The sequence below is a fragment of the Lutra lutra genome, chromosome 15, assembly GCF_902655055.1.
Source record: "Lutra lutra chromosome 15, mLutLut1.2, whole genome shotgun sequence".
NCBI classification, from domain to species: domain Eukaryota; kingdom Metazoa; phylum Chordata; class Mammalia; order Carnivora; family Mustelidae; genus Lutra; species Lutra lutra.
Genome location: NC_062292.1, coordinates 40,407,462 through 40,425,259, shown reverse-complemented (window position 1 = coordinate 40,425,259; position 17,798 = coordinate 40,407,462). Strand labels below are relative to the sequence as shown.

Below are 17,798 nucleotides of genomic sequence, written 5' to 3'. Positions count from 1 at the left end.
CTTTGCAGGTATACTTTGAAACACAATGGTTCAATAATCAGAATCTGCCCTAAGCAGTTTAGAGATGGAACAGATGAAATACTCTTTATTACAGAGTTCACAGAATTTTGCCTGAGATACAGTGGGCACACTGGAAGCAAGCTCATTCTACTCACTACAGTGACATGCCTTTCCCTTGACTATATATTTTTTCCTCCTTCCTGATCTTTTTCTTTAATTTTTTGTTTTGTTTTGTTTTGTGAGGGTGAGGAGATAGAGGAGAAATAAGGGCAACGGTGAGGAACAATACAAAAATCTGGAGCCAAGGAGAGCGGCTAAGTGGTTGGGATGCACAATAGCTGTTTTTGTTCATAGGACGGCCACGGGCAGCAGAAGCAGGGGTCCTGTAGTTACGCTGGGAGAAAAGTTCTTTAGTGGAGCTAAACTTGTATTTAGAAGCCTTTTCCCCCAATAGAAATAAATCTCTCGTTTCATAATGGAAGCCAAAGGAAAATCTGTTTTAGGGAAAAAACAGGAAGATTTTTTGTTCTTTATTTCTAGGGATCTTTACGGTAACCCCTTTGTTTTGTAATTTAGTTTTCTTATTATGTGCAATCAATAAATCATGCTGTGTAATGATCATAAAACATACCAGGCTTAAAAATATGTATATAAACCTTTTTATGGTTTAAAGGTAAATTCAAATTGTAGATTAAAGCCAAGCCATCATTTAAATGGAATCTGGGTAACAATATTAAAATCTAACAGGGAATAAAAGCTAGAGATGGGGGTAAGAGAGGCAAAAAGAAGAAAGCAGGCAAGGAATTGAAGCTAAAAATTCCACAACATAAAGCTTCAAATTCAAAGCTGTTTTCTCCTATATCATCCGTCTCACAGACAACTTAGTAGCTTTAAATATTAAAATATTCAGAATTTATAAGGGAATAAAAGCTAGAGCATCTAACAGGGAATCTAACAGGGAATAAAAGCTAGAGATGGGGGTAAGAGAGGCAAAAAGAAGAAAGCAGGCAAGGAGTTGAAGCTAAAAATTCCACAACATAAAGCTTCAAATTCAAAGCTGTTTTCTCCTATATCATCCATCTCACAGACAACTTAGTAGCTTTAAATATTAAAATATTCAGAATTTATAAGGCTAACAGCTGTTTTATAACAATAATAAGATTCCCTCAAACAGAATAACCAGGGGAGATTAGATAAACTCTCCATTTTGTTTGTTTCGAGGAACACCTACTACCTCCTTGTGGACGAACGACACGAGGCTGCACAAACGAGGGCTTCACAACTTCGAACCACCAGAACAGCTCGGCCATGAACACCAAATAATTACTCTGCGTAAGAGAGTTAAGAAAAAGAAAAATCAGGTAAGACTTGACCAGAAAGTAATGATAAATACAATTTTATTCTGTTTTACCTATTAAAACATAGGTTTAAATCTCATTCCTTCATCACTGGAGTGTATCTACTCTAGGCTATTAAATCTGGGATACAATATTCACACTTATAGGTAAAATTTATAACAGCCATTCAAAACTTCTTTCCTGCTTTTCTCTATATATCCAGAACAGTAGTCCAATTTACGTGGCAGGCATGGGTACTTCTAACCAGAGAACCTGAGATTATGTATAAGGCACTCTTCATCCAAAGTCAATACAAACAATTTAAACAGCCTTTGACACTCTGAAGAGTGGCTATCATTTAAAAAAAAAAAAAAAGCTCTTTCCAGATCCCTAGAAATTTCTCCAAAACTTTATCAGGTATCTACATGCTTGATGATGCTAGCCTCAACCAGGCATGAAATAACTGAAAGACTAGATCGTTATGGCTAATTATTCATAATTTTGAAATGTATATACAGAAACATTATACAATATGTCAACCTAACTTTGAAAAGTTATTAGTAAGTTAACAATGTCATTTGCCTTTTATGATTTATATTTGAAAATGTGAGTAATTTTTAAAATAGCTTAAAATTGTAAGAAAAGACTGAGGGTCCTCAAAAGCACATTTCCAAAACAAGATTATATTTTAGGATGCATACATCATAAAAGCTATAAGCATGAAGAATTACTTTAATTGTAGGCATCTAGCAAGTTTAAAAATTAGCACTATACAAAATCTGTTTTATAGTTACTTAAAATAATATGCCTTTAAATTTGGCATCAATAAAATTATCAAATTAGTATTTAATAAGTGAGGTTTTATTTCATATTAAACTTTAGTTTTCTTTTTTTTTTTTTTTTAAGATTTTGTTTATTTATTTGACAGAGAGAGATCACAAGTAGGCAGAGAGGCAGGCAGAGAGAGAGAGAGAGATAGAGAGAGAGAGGAAGCAGGCTCCCTCCTGAGCAGAGAGCCCGATGCAGGGCTCGATCCCAAGACCCTGGAATCACGACCTGAGCTGAAGGCAGAGGCTTTAACCCACTGAGCCACCCAGGCGCCCCTTAAATTTTAGTTTTCACCAAAACTATCATTGGAAAGATGGGTGTTTTCCAATGCCATGCCTTCCTCCTACCTGTTTTTTTTGTTTTTTGTTTTTTAAGATTTATCTATCTATTTTAGAGAAAGTGAGACAGGAGTGGGGGGAGGGCAGAGGGAAAGAATCTCAAAGCTGACTCCCTGCTGAACGAGGAGCCCGCCCAGCGGCTTGATTTCACAATCCTGAGATCATGCATGATCTGAGCCAAAATCAAGAGCTGAGCCACCCAGGTACCCCAGTCCTACCTGTTAATTATGAATAATCCTCAAAGCTCTATACACTCTCATTTAGAGTTCATGTACTCTCTGTTTTCTCATATTTAAGCTGGTGACTTTCAAATATTTATCTTTTACCCGATAGTTCCAGAAGGCTATTGTGTATGTAGAAAGTGAAGCAAAGAGAAGCATCAAGGGTAAGTCAGGTTTTTGTCTTCAGCAACGGGTAGTACCATCGAATGAAAAAGGAAAGACTGGGATAAATAGGTAGTGGAAGGAATGCTGAGTTAATAGCTTTGAGATAGTCATTAGACATTTAAATGGACTTGTCAGATAGGTGTTTGAATGTAGGGAGTCTGGAATGTTACAGAAGACAAGGCATAATGGTGAACAGAATTTGGTAGGTTTCCTAATTTCAGCATTTGCTTTTAACTATAAATTCCCAGAATACGCAAACATTTATAGACAATACATACTATTTTAAGCAGTTGTTGTAATTTGTGACTTTTTAGAAAGGAAATGAGAATGCTTACTATCCCAAAGGCTGTGTTGGATTCCATCCCTGCTAACCTTCAGAAACTTTACATTCTTTTTTTTTTTTAAGATTTTATTTATTTATCTGACAGACAGAGATCATAAGCAGACAGAGAGGCAGGCAGAGAGAGAGAGGAAAGCAGGCTCCCTGCTGAGCAGAGAGCCCGATGTGGGACTCGATCCCAGGACCCTGAGATCATGACCTGAGCCGAAGGCAGCGGCTTAACCCACTGAGCCACCCAGGCGCCCCTACATTCTTAATTATATGCTTTTCTCCTATATATTCTTCCCTTCAATTGAATCCTTCCTACTTAGCTTTTTAAAATGCTCAAATCTCTCGTATGAAAAACAAAATGAAACCTTCACTCAGTAAGTTTCTTCTCACTTCCACCTTCTTACCTCTTCTTAAACTCTCTAAGGTAGACCTATGCTAACAATCTCCTTTCAGCCTTCTGGCTCCCTGATCCACTCCAGTCTGGCATCCAGGCGCATCATTCCTCCAAAACAGCACTGGCTCAAATCACCAGTGACTTACATTTGTTGCTAAATCAAACAGATTTTTCAGTCTTCATCTTACTTGACCTCCCAGCAGCATTTGCTACTCCTGATGTCTCCCCTCATTGGAAACTGCCATTCATGCCCACCAGCTACCAAATGACTCCCAAATGTATTAACTGTACTTACATATGAAGTGGCCTAGATAGCATTTTCTCTTGGATATCTCAAAGGCACCTCAAATGTCTGGAATTGAACTAGGGATCTTCCCCACAAATCTGACCTTATTCCAGTTTTACCTGAACGAATGGCATCACTATCCCAGTGTGCACACCAGAAGCCTAGGAGTCACCCTGATGTCTCCTACTTTCTCCCTCCCCCTATCCAGTTCATCACCAAAGCCTGCAAATTTTGCATCCTAAATATTTCTGGAATCCACCCACTTCTCTCCATCTTCATCATAATCACTCTGATTCAAACTGTTTTCAGCTCTTATTTAGAACACAATAGCTTTTTATTTGACTATTAGGCCAAACAAACTTTTGAAAATGCAACACCCCTCCCCCCACTTCCACAGCTTTTGGGAAACTGACTATAGGCTACAGAAGGGTAGAGGGTACATGATTCGGTCTCTTTAATTTCTCCAGCTTCATTTAATACCACATTCTCCAGAGTTCCTCATTTTACCCATCAGACTATTAAGTCTGGAAGGACAAAGATCATGCTCATCATTGTATCTTCAGGTTTTTAAAAATTATTTAAGATTTATTTATCAGAGAGAGAGGGTAAAGAGTGCATAAGCAGGGGAAGCAGCAGGCAGAGGGGAAGCAGGCTGCCCACTGAGCAGGAGGCCTGTTTGCTGGACCCAATCCCAGGACCCTGGGACCGTGACCTGAGCTGAAGGCAGACACTTAACTGACTGAACCACCTAGGCATCCCATATATCTTCAGTTTTTAAAACAGTACATAATAAATGGCCAATACATACTTATTGAATGAATGTATAAATGAATGAATAAATACATAACAAAAAAGATCAGTTGGCAAAATACCAAACTGTTGACAGGACAGGGAATATCTCTGGTAGTAAGATCATCATGATTTATAATTTTTCTTTATATTTATCTCCATCGGATAATTTCTAAACTCAAAGTATACCATTATATTTAAAGTATTGGCCCTAGGTTCCATTCTATTTGTATAGTTAACTGAAAACTGTCTATATCTTTTGGAAAAATATTAACACTCAACTAAACTGTCAACTGATACATTAATATTTTAAGGACCTTGGTGTTTGATATCCCTAAACATGAAAGAAATGGCAATCAAAACCTCAATGAGATATCACCTCACACCTGTTAGAATGGCTATCATCAAAAAGATAAGAGTAACCCTTGTACGTTTTTGGTGGGAATATTAACTAGTACAGCCACTATGGAAAAGAGTATGGCAATTCTTCAAAAAATTAAAAATAGGACTACTATATAAGGGGTACTTGGGGGTTGGGGCCTCTGCCTTCAACTCAGGTCATGATCCCAGTGTCCTGGGATTGAGCCCCGTATCCGGCTCTCTGCTTAGCGGGGAGCCTGCTTCCTCCTCTCTCTCTGCCTGCCCGTCTGCCTACTTGTGATCTCTGTCAAATAAATAAATAAATCTTTAAAAAAATATAATAAAAATAAAAATAGGACTACTATATGGATCCAGCAATTCCACTTTTGAGTATTTATATGAAGAACTGAAAACAGGATTGAAGAGAAATCTGCATTTGTGTTCACTGCAGCATTATTCCCAACAGCCAAGATACATATGGAGACAGCCCAAATGTCTGTCAATAGATGAATGGATAGAGATGATGTGGTCCATAAATACAGTGGAATATTATTCAGCCATGAGAAAGAAGGAAATCCTGCTATTTGCAACAACACTGATGGACCCTGAGGGCATTATGCTAAGTAAAGTAAGTCAGAGAAGACAAATTCTGTATGATTTCACTTATACATGGAATCTAAAAAAGCTGACTTAAAGAAACAGAGTATAGAGTGGTATTCACCAGGGACTGGGAGGCTGAGGAAATGGGGAGATTTTGGTTAAGGGGTAAAAACCTCCACTTATAAGTGGAACTATAATCTAATGATTATAGTTAACGAGATATGTATTGTATACTTAAAAGTTGCTGAAGGCGTAGATCACTACAAAAAAGAAATGGTAAATATGTGATATGATACAGGTGTCAGCTAATCCCTGGTGGTAATCATTTTGCATACTTTAAACTTATACAGTGTTGTATGTCAATTATGTCCAATAAAGCTGGGAAAAAAAATACTTCAGTAAGATACTGTGTTTGGCCACAAGATGTCAGCATAGTGAGAGAGTTTTCCCAAGTAACCAAATGATCATTTCTTTCTGAATTTATGATGATGAAACAGCAATAAATCTGTTACCATATTCCAGGTATAATACCAAATAAATTTCATTTAAAAGCTTTCTTTCCTTTTGGTTAAAACAGTCATCCAACTATATATTAACATTCTTAAACAATTAATGCAGAAGAATATAGATATACAGAACATGGAAAACAGATAATCAAGTCAAAAGACGGGTAGAAGACATGTACAGACATTTCTCCAAAGAAGACTTACAAATGGCTAACAGACACATGAAAAAATGTTCATCATCACTAGCCATCAGGGAAATTCAAATCAAAACCACATTGAGATACTACCTTACACCAGTTAGAATGGCAAAAAGTAACAAGGCAAGAAACAAATGTTGGAGAGGATGTGGAGAAAGGGGAACCCTCTTATACTGTTGGTAGGAATACAAGTTGATGTAGCCACTTTGGAAAACAGTGTGGAGATTCCTCAAAAAATTAAAAATAGAGCTACTCTATGACCTGGCAATTGCACTACTGGGTATTTATCCCAACGACACAGATGTAGTGAAAAGAAGGGCGATATGCACCCCAATGTTCATAACAGCAATGTCCATAATCGCCCAACTGTGGAAAGAGCCGAGATGACCTCCAACAGACAAATGGATAAAGAAGATGAGGTCCATATACACAATGGAGTATTACTCAGCCATCAGAAAGGATGAACACCCAATTTTTGTATCAACATGGATGGGACTGGAGGAGATTATGCTGAGTGAAATAAGTCAAGCACAGAAAGTCAATTATCATATGGTTTCACTTACTTGTGGGGCATAAGGAATAACATGAAAGATATTAGGAGAGGGAAAGGAAAGGTGAAGGGGGGGATCGAAGGGGGAGACAAACCATGAGAGACTATGGACTCCAAGAAACAAACTGAGGGTTTAGAGGGGAAGGGTGAGCCTAGTAGTGGGTATTAAGGAGGGCATGTATTGCATGGAGCACTGGGTGTTATATGTAAACAATGAATCTTGGAACGCTGCATCAAACTAATGAGGTACTGTATGGTGACTAACTAACATAATAAAAATAAAGTATGCTTTAACTACTCTCCCCCAAATCCTAATATCTCACTCAGAATAAACCACTGTTAACAATTTTGTGTTTATCCTTCTAATCAACCTTCTTCTATGCATAGATCTGCATACAAATAGAAAAAAACTTTTTTTTTTTTTTAAAGATTTTATTTATTTATTTGACAGAGAGACAGAGATCACAAGTAGGCAGGGAGGCAGGCAGAGAAAGGAGGAAGCAGGCTCTCCACAGAGCAGAGAGCCCGATGCGGGGCTCGATCCCAGGACCCTGGGATCATGACCTGAGCTGAAGGCAGAGGCTTTAACCCACTGAGCCACCGAGGCGCCCCAGAAAAAACCTTTTTACTATATAAATTACATCATGCTATAATGTTGCTACCCACTTTATTCACTTAATAACATCTTGGAGAGCTTTCTGGATCAACTCAACTTTTTTTTTTTAATTAATTTTTTATTTTTTCAGCATAACAGTATTCATTATTTTTGCACCACACCCAGTGCTCCATGCAATCTGTGCCCTCTACAATACCCACCACCTGGTGCCCCCAACCTCCCACCCCCCACCCCTTCAAAATTCTCAGATCGTTTTTCAGAGTCCATAGTCTCTCATGGTTCACCTCCCCTTCCAATTTCCCTCAACTCCCTTCTCCTCTCCCTCTCCCCTTGTCCTCCATGCTATTTGTTATGCTCCACAAATAAGTGAAACCATATGATAATTGACTCTCTCTGCTTGACTTATTTCACTCAGCATAATCTCTTCCAGTCCCGTCCATGTTGCTACAAAACTTGGGTATTCATCCTTTCTTTTTTCTTTTTCTTTTTTTTTTTTTTTTTACAGCTTTATAAACATATATTTTTATCCCCAGGGGTACAGGTCTGTGAATCGCCAGGTTTACACACTTCACAGCACTCACCATAGCACATACCCTCCCCAATATCCATAACCCCACCCCCCTCTCCCAACCCCCTCCCCCCATCAACCCTGTTTGTTTTGTGAGATTAAGAGTCACTTATGGTTTGTCTCCCTCCCAATCCCATCTTGTTTCATTTACTCTTCTCCTACCCCCTCGACCCCCCATGTTGCATCTCCTCTCCCTCATATCAGGGAGATCATATGATAGTTGTCTTTCTCCGATTGACTTATTTCGCTAAGCATGATACCCTCTAGTTCCATCCATGTCGTCGCAAATGGCAAGATTTCATTTCTTTTGATGGCTGCATAGTATTCCATTGTGTATATATACCACATCTTCTTTATCCATTCGTCTGTAGATGGACATCTAGGTTCTTTCCATAGTTTGGCTATTGTAGACATTGCTGCTATAAACATTCGGGTGCATGTGCCCCTTCGGATCACTACGTTTGTATCTTTAGGGTAAATACCCAGCAGTGCAATTGCAGGGTCATAGAGTAGTTCTATTTTCAACATTTTGAGGAACCTCCATGCTGTTTTCCAGAGTGGTTGCACCAGCTTGCATTCCCACCAACAGTGTAGGAGGGTTCCCCTTTCTCCGCACCCTCGCCAGCATCTGTCATTTCCTGACTTGTTAATTTTAGCCATTCTGACTGGTGTGAGGTGATATCTCATGGTGGTTTTGATTTGTATTTCCCTGATGCTGAGTGATATGGAGCACTTTTTCATGTGTCTGTTGGCCATCTGGATGTCTTCTTTGCAGAAATGTCTGTTCATGTCCTCTGCCCATTTCTTGATTGGATTATTTGTTCTTTGGGTGTTGAGTTTCCTAAGTTCTTTTTTTTTTTTTTTTAGATTTTTATTTATTTATTTGACAGAGAGAAATCACAAGTAAGCAGAGAGGCAGGCAGAGAGAGAGGAGGAAGCAGGCTCCCCGCTGAGCAGAAAGCCCAATGTGGGGCTCGAACCCAGGACCTGGGATCATGACCTGAGCCGAAGGCAGCGGCTTAACCCACTGAGCCACCCAGGCGCCCCTTTCCTAAGTTCTTTATAGATTTTGGACACTAGCCCTTTATCTGATAATGTCATTTGCAAATATCTTCTCCCATTCTGTCAGTTGTCTTTTGGTTTTGTTCACTGTTTCCTTTGCTGTGCAAAAGCTTTTGATCTTGATAAAATCCCAAAAGTTCATTTTTGCCCTTGCTTCCCTTGCCTTTGGTGATGTTCCTAGGAAGATGTTGCTGCGGCTGACGTCGAAGAGGTTGCTGCCTGTGTTCTCCTCGAGGATTTTGATGGATTCCTTTCTCACATTGAGATCCTTCATCCATTTTGAGCCTATTTTCGTGTGTGGTGTAAGGAGATGATCCAATTTCATTTTTCTGCATGTGGCTGTCCAATTTTCCCAACACCATTTATTGAAGAGGCTATCTTTTTTCCATTGGACATTCTTTCCTGCTTTGTCGAAGATGAGTTGACCATAGAGTTGAGGGTCCATTTCTGGGCTCTCTATTCTGTTCCATTGATCTATGTGTCTGTTTTTGTGCCAGTACCATGCTGTCTTGATGATGACAGCTTTGTAATAGAGCTTGAAGTCCGGAATTGTGATGCCACCAACTTTGGCTTTCTTTTTCAATATTCCTTTGGCTATTCGAGGTCTTTTCTGGTTCCATATAAATTTTAGGATTATTTGTTCCATTTCTTTGAAAAAAATGGATGGTACTTTGATAGGAATTGCATTAAATGTGTAGATTGCTTTAGGTAGCATAGACATCTTCACAATATTTATTCTTCCAATCCAGGAGCATGGAACATTTTTCCATTTCTTTGTGTCTTCCTCAATTTCTTTCATGAGTACTTTATAGTTTTCTGAGTATAGATTCTTAGTCTCTTTGGCTAGGTTTATTCCTAGGTATCTTATAGTTTTGGGTGCAATTGTAAATGGGATGGACTCCTTAATTTCTCTTTCTTCTGTCTTGTTGTTGGTGTAGAGAAATGCAACTGATTTCTGTGCATTGATTTTATATCCTGACACTTTACTGAATTCCTGTACAAGTTCTAGCAGTTTTGGAGTGGAGTCTTTTGGGTTTTCCACATATGATATCATATCATCTGCAAAGAGTGATAGTTTGACTTCTTCTTTGCCGATTTGGATGCCTTTAATTTCCTTTTGTTGTCTGATTGCTGAGGCTAGGACTTCTAGTACTATGTTGAATAGCAGTGGTGATAACGGACATCCCTGCCGTGTTCCTGACCTTAGCGGAAAAGCTTTCAGTTTTTCTCCATTGAGAATGATATTTGCGGTGGGTTTTTCATAGATGGCTTTGATAATATTGAGGTATGTACCGTCTATCCCTACACTTTGAAGAGTTTTGATCAGGAAGGGATGCTGTACTTTGTCAAATGCTTTTTCAGCATCTATGGAGAGTATCATATGGTTCTTGTTCTTTCTTTTATATTAATGTGTTGTATCACATTGATTGATTTGTGGATGTTGAACCAACCTTGCAGCTCTGGAATAAATCCCACTTGGTCGTGGTGAATAATCCTTTTAATGTACTGTTGAATCCTATTGGCTAGTATTTTGGCGAGAATTTTTGCATCTGTGTTCATCAAGGATATGGGTCTGTAGTTCTCTTTTTTGATGGGATCCTTGTCTGGTTTTGGGATCAAGGTGATGCTGGCCTCATAAAATGAGTTTGGAAGTTTTCCTTCTATTTCTATTTTTTGGAACAGTTTCAGGAGAATAGGAATTAGTTCTTCTTTAAATGTTTGGTAGAATTCCCCCGGGAAGCCGTCTGGCCCCGGGCTTTTGTTTGTTTGGAGATTTTTGATGACTGTTTCAATCTCCTTACTGGTTATGGGTCTGTTCAGGCTTTCTATTTCTTCCTGGTTCAGTTGTGGTAGTTTATATGTCTCTAAGAATGCATCCATTTCTTCCAGATTGTCAAATTTGTTGGCGTAGAGTTGCTCATAGTATGTTCTTATAATTGTCTGTATTTCTTTGGTGTTCGTTGTGATCTCTCCTCTTTCATTCATGATTTTATTTATTTGGGTCCTTTCTCTTTTCTTTTTGATAAGTCTGGCCAGGGGTTTATCAATCTTATTAATTCTTTCAAAGAACCAGCTCCTGGTTTCGTTGATTTGTTCTATTGTTTTTTTGGTTTCTATTTCATTGATTTCTGCTCTGATCTTTATGATTTCTCTTCTCCTGCTGGGTTTAGGGTTTCTTTCTTGTTCTTTCTCCAGCTCCTTTAGGTGTAGGGTTAGGTTGTGTACCTGAGACCTTTCTTGTTTCTTGAGAAAGGCTTGTACCGCTATATATTTTCCTCTCAGGACTGCCTTTGTTGTGTCCCACAGATTCTGAACCGTCATGTTTTCATTATCATTTGTTTCCATAAATTTTTTCAATTCTTCTTTAATTTCCTGGTTGACCCATTCATTCTTTAGAAGGATGCTGTTTAGTCTCCATGTATTTGGGTTCTTTCCAAATTTCCTCTTGTTATTGAGTTCTAGCTTCAGAGCATTGTGGTCTGAAAATATGCAGGGAATGATCCCAATCTTTTGATACCGGTTGAGACTTGATTTAGGACCAAGAATGTGATCTATTCTGGAGAATGTTCCATGTGCACTAGAGAAGAATGTGTATTCTGTTGCTTTGGGATGAAATGTTCTGAATATATCTGTGATGTCCATCTGGTCCAGTGTGTCATTTAAGGCCTTGATTTCCTTGTTGATCTTTTGCTTGGATGATCTGTCCATTTCAGTGAGGGGAGTGTTAAAATCCCCTACTATTATTGTATTCTTGTCGATGTGTTTCTTTGATTTTGTTATTAATTGGTTTATATAGTTGGCTGCTCCCACGTTAGGGGCATAGATATTTAAAATTGTTAGATCTTCTTGTTGGACAGATCCTTTGAGTATGATATAGTGTCCTTCCTCATCTCTTATTATAGTCTTTGGCTTAAAATCTAATTGATCTGATATAAGGATTGCCACTCCTGCTTTCTTTTGATGTCCATTAGCATGGTAAATTCTTTTCCACCCCCGCACTTTAAACCTGGAGGTGTCTTCGGGTTTAAGATGAGTTTCTTGTAGGCAACAAATAGATGGGTTTTGTTTTTTTATCCATTCTGATACCCTGTGTCTTTTGATTGGGGCATTTAGCCCATTAACATTCAGGGTAAGTATTGAGAGATATGAATTTAGTGCCATTGTATTGCCTGTAAGGTGACTGTTATTGTATATTGTCTCTGTTTCTTTCTGATCTACTACTTTTAGGGTCTCTCTTTGCTTAGAGGACCCTTTCAATATTTCCTGTAGAGCTGGTTTGGTATTTGCAAATTCTTTCAGTTTTTGTTTGTCCTGGAAGCTTTTAATCTCTCCGTCTATTTTCAATGATAGCCTAGCTGGATATAGTATTCTTGGCTGCATGTTTTTCTCATTTAGTACTCTGAATATATGATGCCAGCTCTTTCTGGCCTGCCAGGTCTCTGTGGATAAGTCTGCTGCCAATCTAATATTTTTACCATTGTACGTTACAGACTTCTTTTCCCGGGCTGCTTTCAGGATCTTTTCTTTGTCACTAAGACTTGTCAATTTTACTATTAGGTGACGGGGTGTGGACCTAGATCAACTCAACTTTAAACAGTAAACAGTACAAGTTTAAAAGTTTAAACAGCTCAACTATATTAAACATTTTGTATCCCTCCTAAGATGAATTATTTCCAACTATTAGTCTTAAAATATTCAATGGAGGGGCGCCTGGGTGGCTCAGTGGTTAAAGCCTCTGCCTTCAACTCAGGTCATGATCCCAGGGTCCTGGGATCGAGCCCCACATTGGGCTCTCTGGGCAGCGGGGAGCCTGCTTCCACTTCTCTCTCTCTCTGCCTGCCTCTCTGCCTACTTGTGATCTCTGTCTGTCAAATAAATAAATAAAATCTTTAAAAAAAAATATTCAATGGAAGTCTAACTCATGGTTCTAATAATTTAGTATATAATACAGAAAGTGACCAAAGCCTTTTCTGTAGACAGTTACCTATTTTTTTTCCTTCTTAATCCCCTTTACTTCAACAATCCTTCTACCCACCTCCCGTCTGGCAATGTACTAGTTTGTTCTCTGTATTTAAGAGTCTTTTTTTTTTTTTTTAAATTTGTCTTTTTGTTCATTCATCTGTTTTGTTTGAATAAAGTTATATAGTATTTGTCTTTCTCTGGCTGATTTCACTTAGCACTATACCCTCTAGGTCTATCCATGTTGTTACAAATGTCAAGATCTCATTCCTTTTTTATGGCTGAGTAATATTTGTGTGTGTATATACACAACAACATCTTTATCCATTCATCTGTGGATGGAAACTTGGGTTGCTTCCATATCTTGGCTATTATAAATAATGCTGCAATAAACATAGGGGTGCATATATCTTTTCAAACTGCTGTTCTCATTTTCTTTGGGTAAATACCCAGTAGTAGAATTACTAAATTCTATTTTTAATTTTTTTGAGGACTCTCTATACTATTTTCCATAGTGGCTGTACCAGTTTGCACTTCCACCAACAGTGCACAAGGCTTCCTTTTTCTCCACAGCCTCACCAACACTTCTTTTCTTTTTGATTCTAGCTATTTTGACAGATATATCTGTCAGTTAAATATGCCTGATTTAAGAAAATGTCTTTATATCTAGACCATGCCCAGACTAAGTCAATTTAAACATCAGGGCTATATATTATTTAATGGAATTCAAAGGTAAGCAACTTAAATTTACTCAATCTTATGTCTCAATGTAATTAATGAAATGAGTTCTTTGAGTCTACAGAAATAGTATTTAATTTTCTTAACAGGTGAGTGCCAGAAAAGGCATTAACAAGATATATATGGAAAGAGTTATTTCCTATCTTCCATTTTGATAAAAATGGCAAGGTAGAAGCCTTCAAAATAAATCAGTGTTTTTCTTCTGATGTGTCAGACAGTGGGGAGTGGGCCCATTCGGGATCAATAAGAATAGTGGCTTATTTTAGAAAGGCCTTTACCTTTGGCTTTGTCTTCTACCTGTGGTGATCCATGGGTGAAGGAAAGAGAGATCAAAGAGTAAGAATGACAAGAACCATGAGGTATTAGTATCATGGTAAGAGGGGTGCATTAGCAGTTTCAATTAAAGTTGACATTGAAACTATGAGGAGAACGATACAAAGTTGTTCGTCTCAGCCAGACTTAAAAAAAAAAAAATCTATTGTAAGATTATCCTTGAAACTCTAAAGCGGAACTGGTAAACTTTAGGCAGGTCCGTAAGATATGAAGGAACTTCATAGCTATGAGCTGCTGAGAATACCGAGGTACTAGGTCACATCACAAAATTTTGAACAAGTGACTGCCTTTTAACTTGCAGCTCAGAAGCAGTTATGCGTGACACATCTCTCTTCACCGCTACAAAGTAAGTTCCATCAGAACAGGGAGGATCTTGGTTTTGTTCACTTAGCTATCCCAACCACCCCAAACACTAGGTGCTCAATAACTGTTTCCTATCAGAACGCAGTAAGCAGTGGCCTACAGCTAACAGTGTGTGATATTCTGAAGCAAGGGGACAAATTCATAAAACTGAATTCCTTTTTAAGAAGGTTCATTTCCAGACTATTTTAATATTTTCCTTTCCCTCTTTCTTTCTCTAGGTTTTATCTCAATTCCTGGGACCTTAAGGATTCCTTCTTCCCATATTCCACAGTCCTGCTGAATGCTAAAAGTGACTGGAACTTCCTTCATGCTCCCAGCATACCATAATAGCATCTGTCTAAGATTCATGTAGTGACTTATCCTCTATTTTACTAACTTTAGGACAACAGGTCAGTTTTGTACCACAACTTTTCAGTTTAGCTTTGTATTATAAAAGAAACCCATAGTGAACAGTGTATTAAAACCTAAAATAAGCAGAAAAATAAAACTTTTTTCAAAAGCTTATTTGACTGATATTATAGTTAATTTGTAAACTTATAGTGACTATGCCATTTATAGATCTAGTTACATATATATTTTTTCAAAATCTGAAAGCAAAACAAAACAAAAACACCAAGAATTATTTAATTTACCTTGATGGATGAAGCAGCATACAGCATATCTTCCAGGGTGAAATGGCAACACTGGTTCAAATATTCTTGGCAAAATTCTTGAATCAGCTGCAGATTATACAGGCTATCAGCCAAAGACATGGTTTCTTTCAAACAAATATCTTTAAATAGGAAAAGAGTGAGGTGATGACTGTGGGTTAATTTGATAACATACATTTCATATCATTTTATAATTAGTGGCTTAGTACAAACACATATTTATGTGGAATCTGTTTTACACACACTTACAAATAAAGGGGCCTCTACACAAAGACTTAGCACTGTTTTATTCAACTACCTTCCTCAGGATTATATGTAAACTTTTTTTTTTTTTAAGCCTTCATTACTTATTAAATACTGTTTTCTCAATATTTGTCACCATCTATCTACAGCCCACAAATATTTCACTGGGACACTTACCCTCTATTCTGACGACACCAGGACAGTAAAAGTGAATAAGAGCAGCTAGCGCACAGCCATCTGTACCATCTTTCAACAAATTTTCTACCAATGGAATGCAAGGCAGTTGCTTGAGCAGTGTTTGCTCCTTTCTGTAACGAGCCTATAATATAAAAAAAAAAGAGAGATAAATAAATACTAAACATAAGGAAAAAACTAGCACTGTAGATTCTAATGTACCAGTAATATACATCAAGAGAAATGAGAACTATTCAAGCAACATCCTTCTTTTCTAAATAATACTAGACATTACCAAAGTCAAATACAGAGCAACAGCTTTATAGTTTCAAAGTACTTAGTACAACATTATATTGCCAATTTACATGAAATGACCTTTAGGCTAAATATTTAAATATAAAAGCATCATAAAATGGGTTCTGAACATTTTATATCCAAATCATCATTCTGTTCTTTTGTAGATAATAAAATTCATTTATTTTAATGTTGGCCTTAACTTAGACCACAAGTTCTTATATGCAAAGAGCAAGAGTACTATGTGAGCATAAAGAATTATAAGAATTCTCAAAATTGGGAAGCAGGTATAAGAATACAATACTATTCTTACAGAAAATAATAAGAATAATAAGAAACATCACTTTGAGTAACTAGAATATCACCAAAATATTCTGGTTTGGCATAAAGATAATGTAAATAAAATGTAACAACTTTGAAACCAAAAAAACAACCCAACGAGGGTTAGGTTTAGGGTTAACAGAGCAAATACAAGGATTTCTGCTCCCCCTCAGAAAAACAGAAGATTCCTTGGTGTGACTGGATACAAATTTGTAAGACCGTTCTCTAGAAATGAGACATGCTCTTAAATCAGACTACCTAGGTTCAAATCCTGGTTCTGACACTTACTAGCTCTGTAATCTTGGACAAATTACTTAAACTCTCACTTCTCAGTTTCCCCATCTGTAAAATGGGGATAATAATAGTACCTACTTGATAGAACCACTGAAGGATGAAGTAAGGAGATGCCCATAAAATGCTAATAAGCACACTGCTGGGAACACAGCAAGGGATAGCTAAAGGCTGGTCAGTTACTAGCTGTCAGCTCTCCTAAAGCCAAGAAAATAATGCTAAAGACTTAATGAAAATGCATATTGAAGTATTTTATTAGAAAAATTTATGATTATATGGTTTACTGATATTTCAAGGTTTTTAATCAAAACTAATTTTTCTTCTAACTCCATCTGGTTATATATATTTTAATAACTATAATTATGAAATAAAATACTTTTGTGAGAATAAAAATAAAAATAATTTACTGAAAGAGAACATTTACTATCTGGTGGTGAAGTTAAACTTCCTTTAAATGCTATCCCTCAGAAAAGTACATGCATTAATGAAGAAATAAATATTTATTCCTACTTCTCTCTGGCTACCCAAGAACAAGACGCATGGAACATTTTTTCCTCTTGAAGATATCAGAGAGCTTGTTCTTCTTCATCAGTGCACACTAGACATCTCTATTTAATGGTATGTTCCAAACTCAAGAGTACCTACATTCAGAAAAAAATTATGTATATGCACTATATAAATTCCTTGATTACTGATTTTAGTATCTTTAGAAACCTGTCTCACTTTGCTGCTAATAGAGTTTAAAATTCAACCATGAAAAAAGAGCAGAGAAGAAGTAAAGGGGAGGGTGAGAAAGAAGAAATCAACCACTAGCATCTTCTAGCTTTAAGTTACCCTTCTCACATTTGGTAAGCCACAGTTCTAGATCCTTACATTCCTTTCCCTGGCCAGCTAGAAACAAAACAGTCTCCGTCTTAGAAATCCTCTAAATTGGCTGGGTGGGCTCATTCCCAAACTTCCCAGCTCCCTAGGAGCAGCCTGTTTTCAACCAATAATCTGAACTGGACTGAGTTGAGTGCTCAGGGTCATGGAATAAAGAACCGAATTGTGATTTGTCCTGCTGCTCTCTGCCAAGCAGCACTTCTATTCAAGGCACACATGCACACAGACTAATGAGGCTTTAGCAATAAACGTAGATGATTTAGAACAGACTATCAGGGATTTCTGAGTGGGATACTAAAAACTTTTCCTGAAGATTATATCCTAAAAGATGTACCAGGTAAATAAACTTTTGAAGTCATGTACAACTCCTATTTGCAGTTCATAAAAGTTGTCATCTTTTA

General features: G+C 37.5%; 1 protein-coding gene and 1 long non-coding RNA gene across 5 annotated transcripts in view; one reads left to right on the top strand and one right to left on the bottom strand.

The window, feature by feature from the left end:
• Positions 1-17,798, bottom strand: part of CAMSAP2 (calmodulin regulated spectrin associated protein family member 2) — a 128,007-nt gene that overhangs the window by 16,875 nt on the left and 93,334 nt on the right. For all 4 annotated transcript variants that reach the window (XM_047703972.1, XM_047703973.1, XM_047703974.1 and 1 more), the window contains 3 exons: positions 15,613-15,754; positions 15,175-15,314; positions 1,235-1,328 (listed from right to left, as the gene is read on the bottom strand). In XM_047703972.1, coding sequence (XP_047559928.1) covers positions 1,235-1,328; positions 15,175-15,314; positions 15,613-15,754 — 376 coding nt within the window. The remainder of the gene's footprint in view (positions 1-1,234; positions 1,329-15,174; positions 15,315-15,612; positions 15,755-17,798) is intronic.
• LOC125085528 (uncharacterized) lies at positions 1,227-15,619 on the top strand. Its single transcript, XR_007122971.1, has 3 exons — positions 1,227-1,361; positions 2,837-2,888; positions 14,761-15,619. It is a non-coding gene; the product is annotated as an uncharacterized LOC125085528 (long non-coding RNA).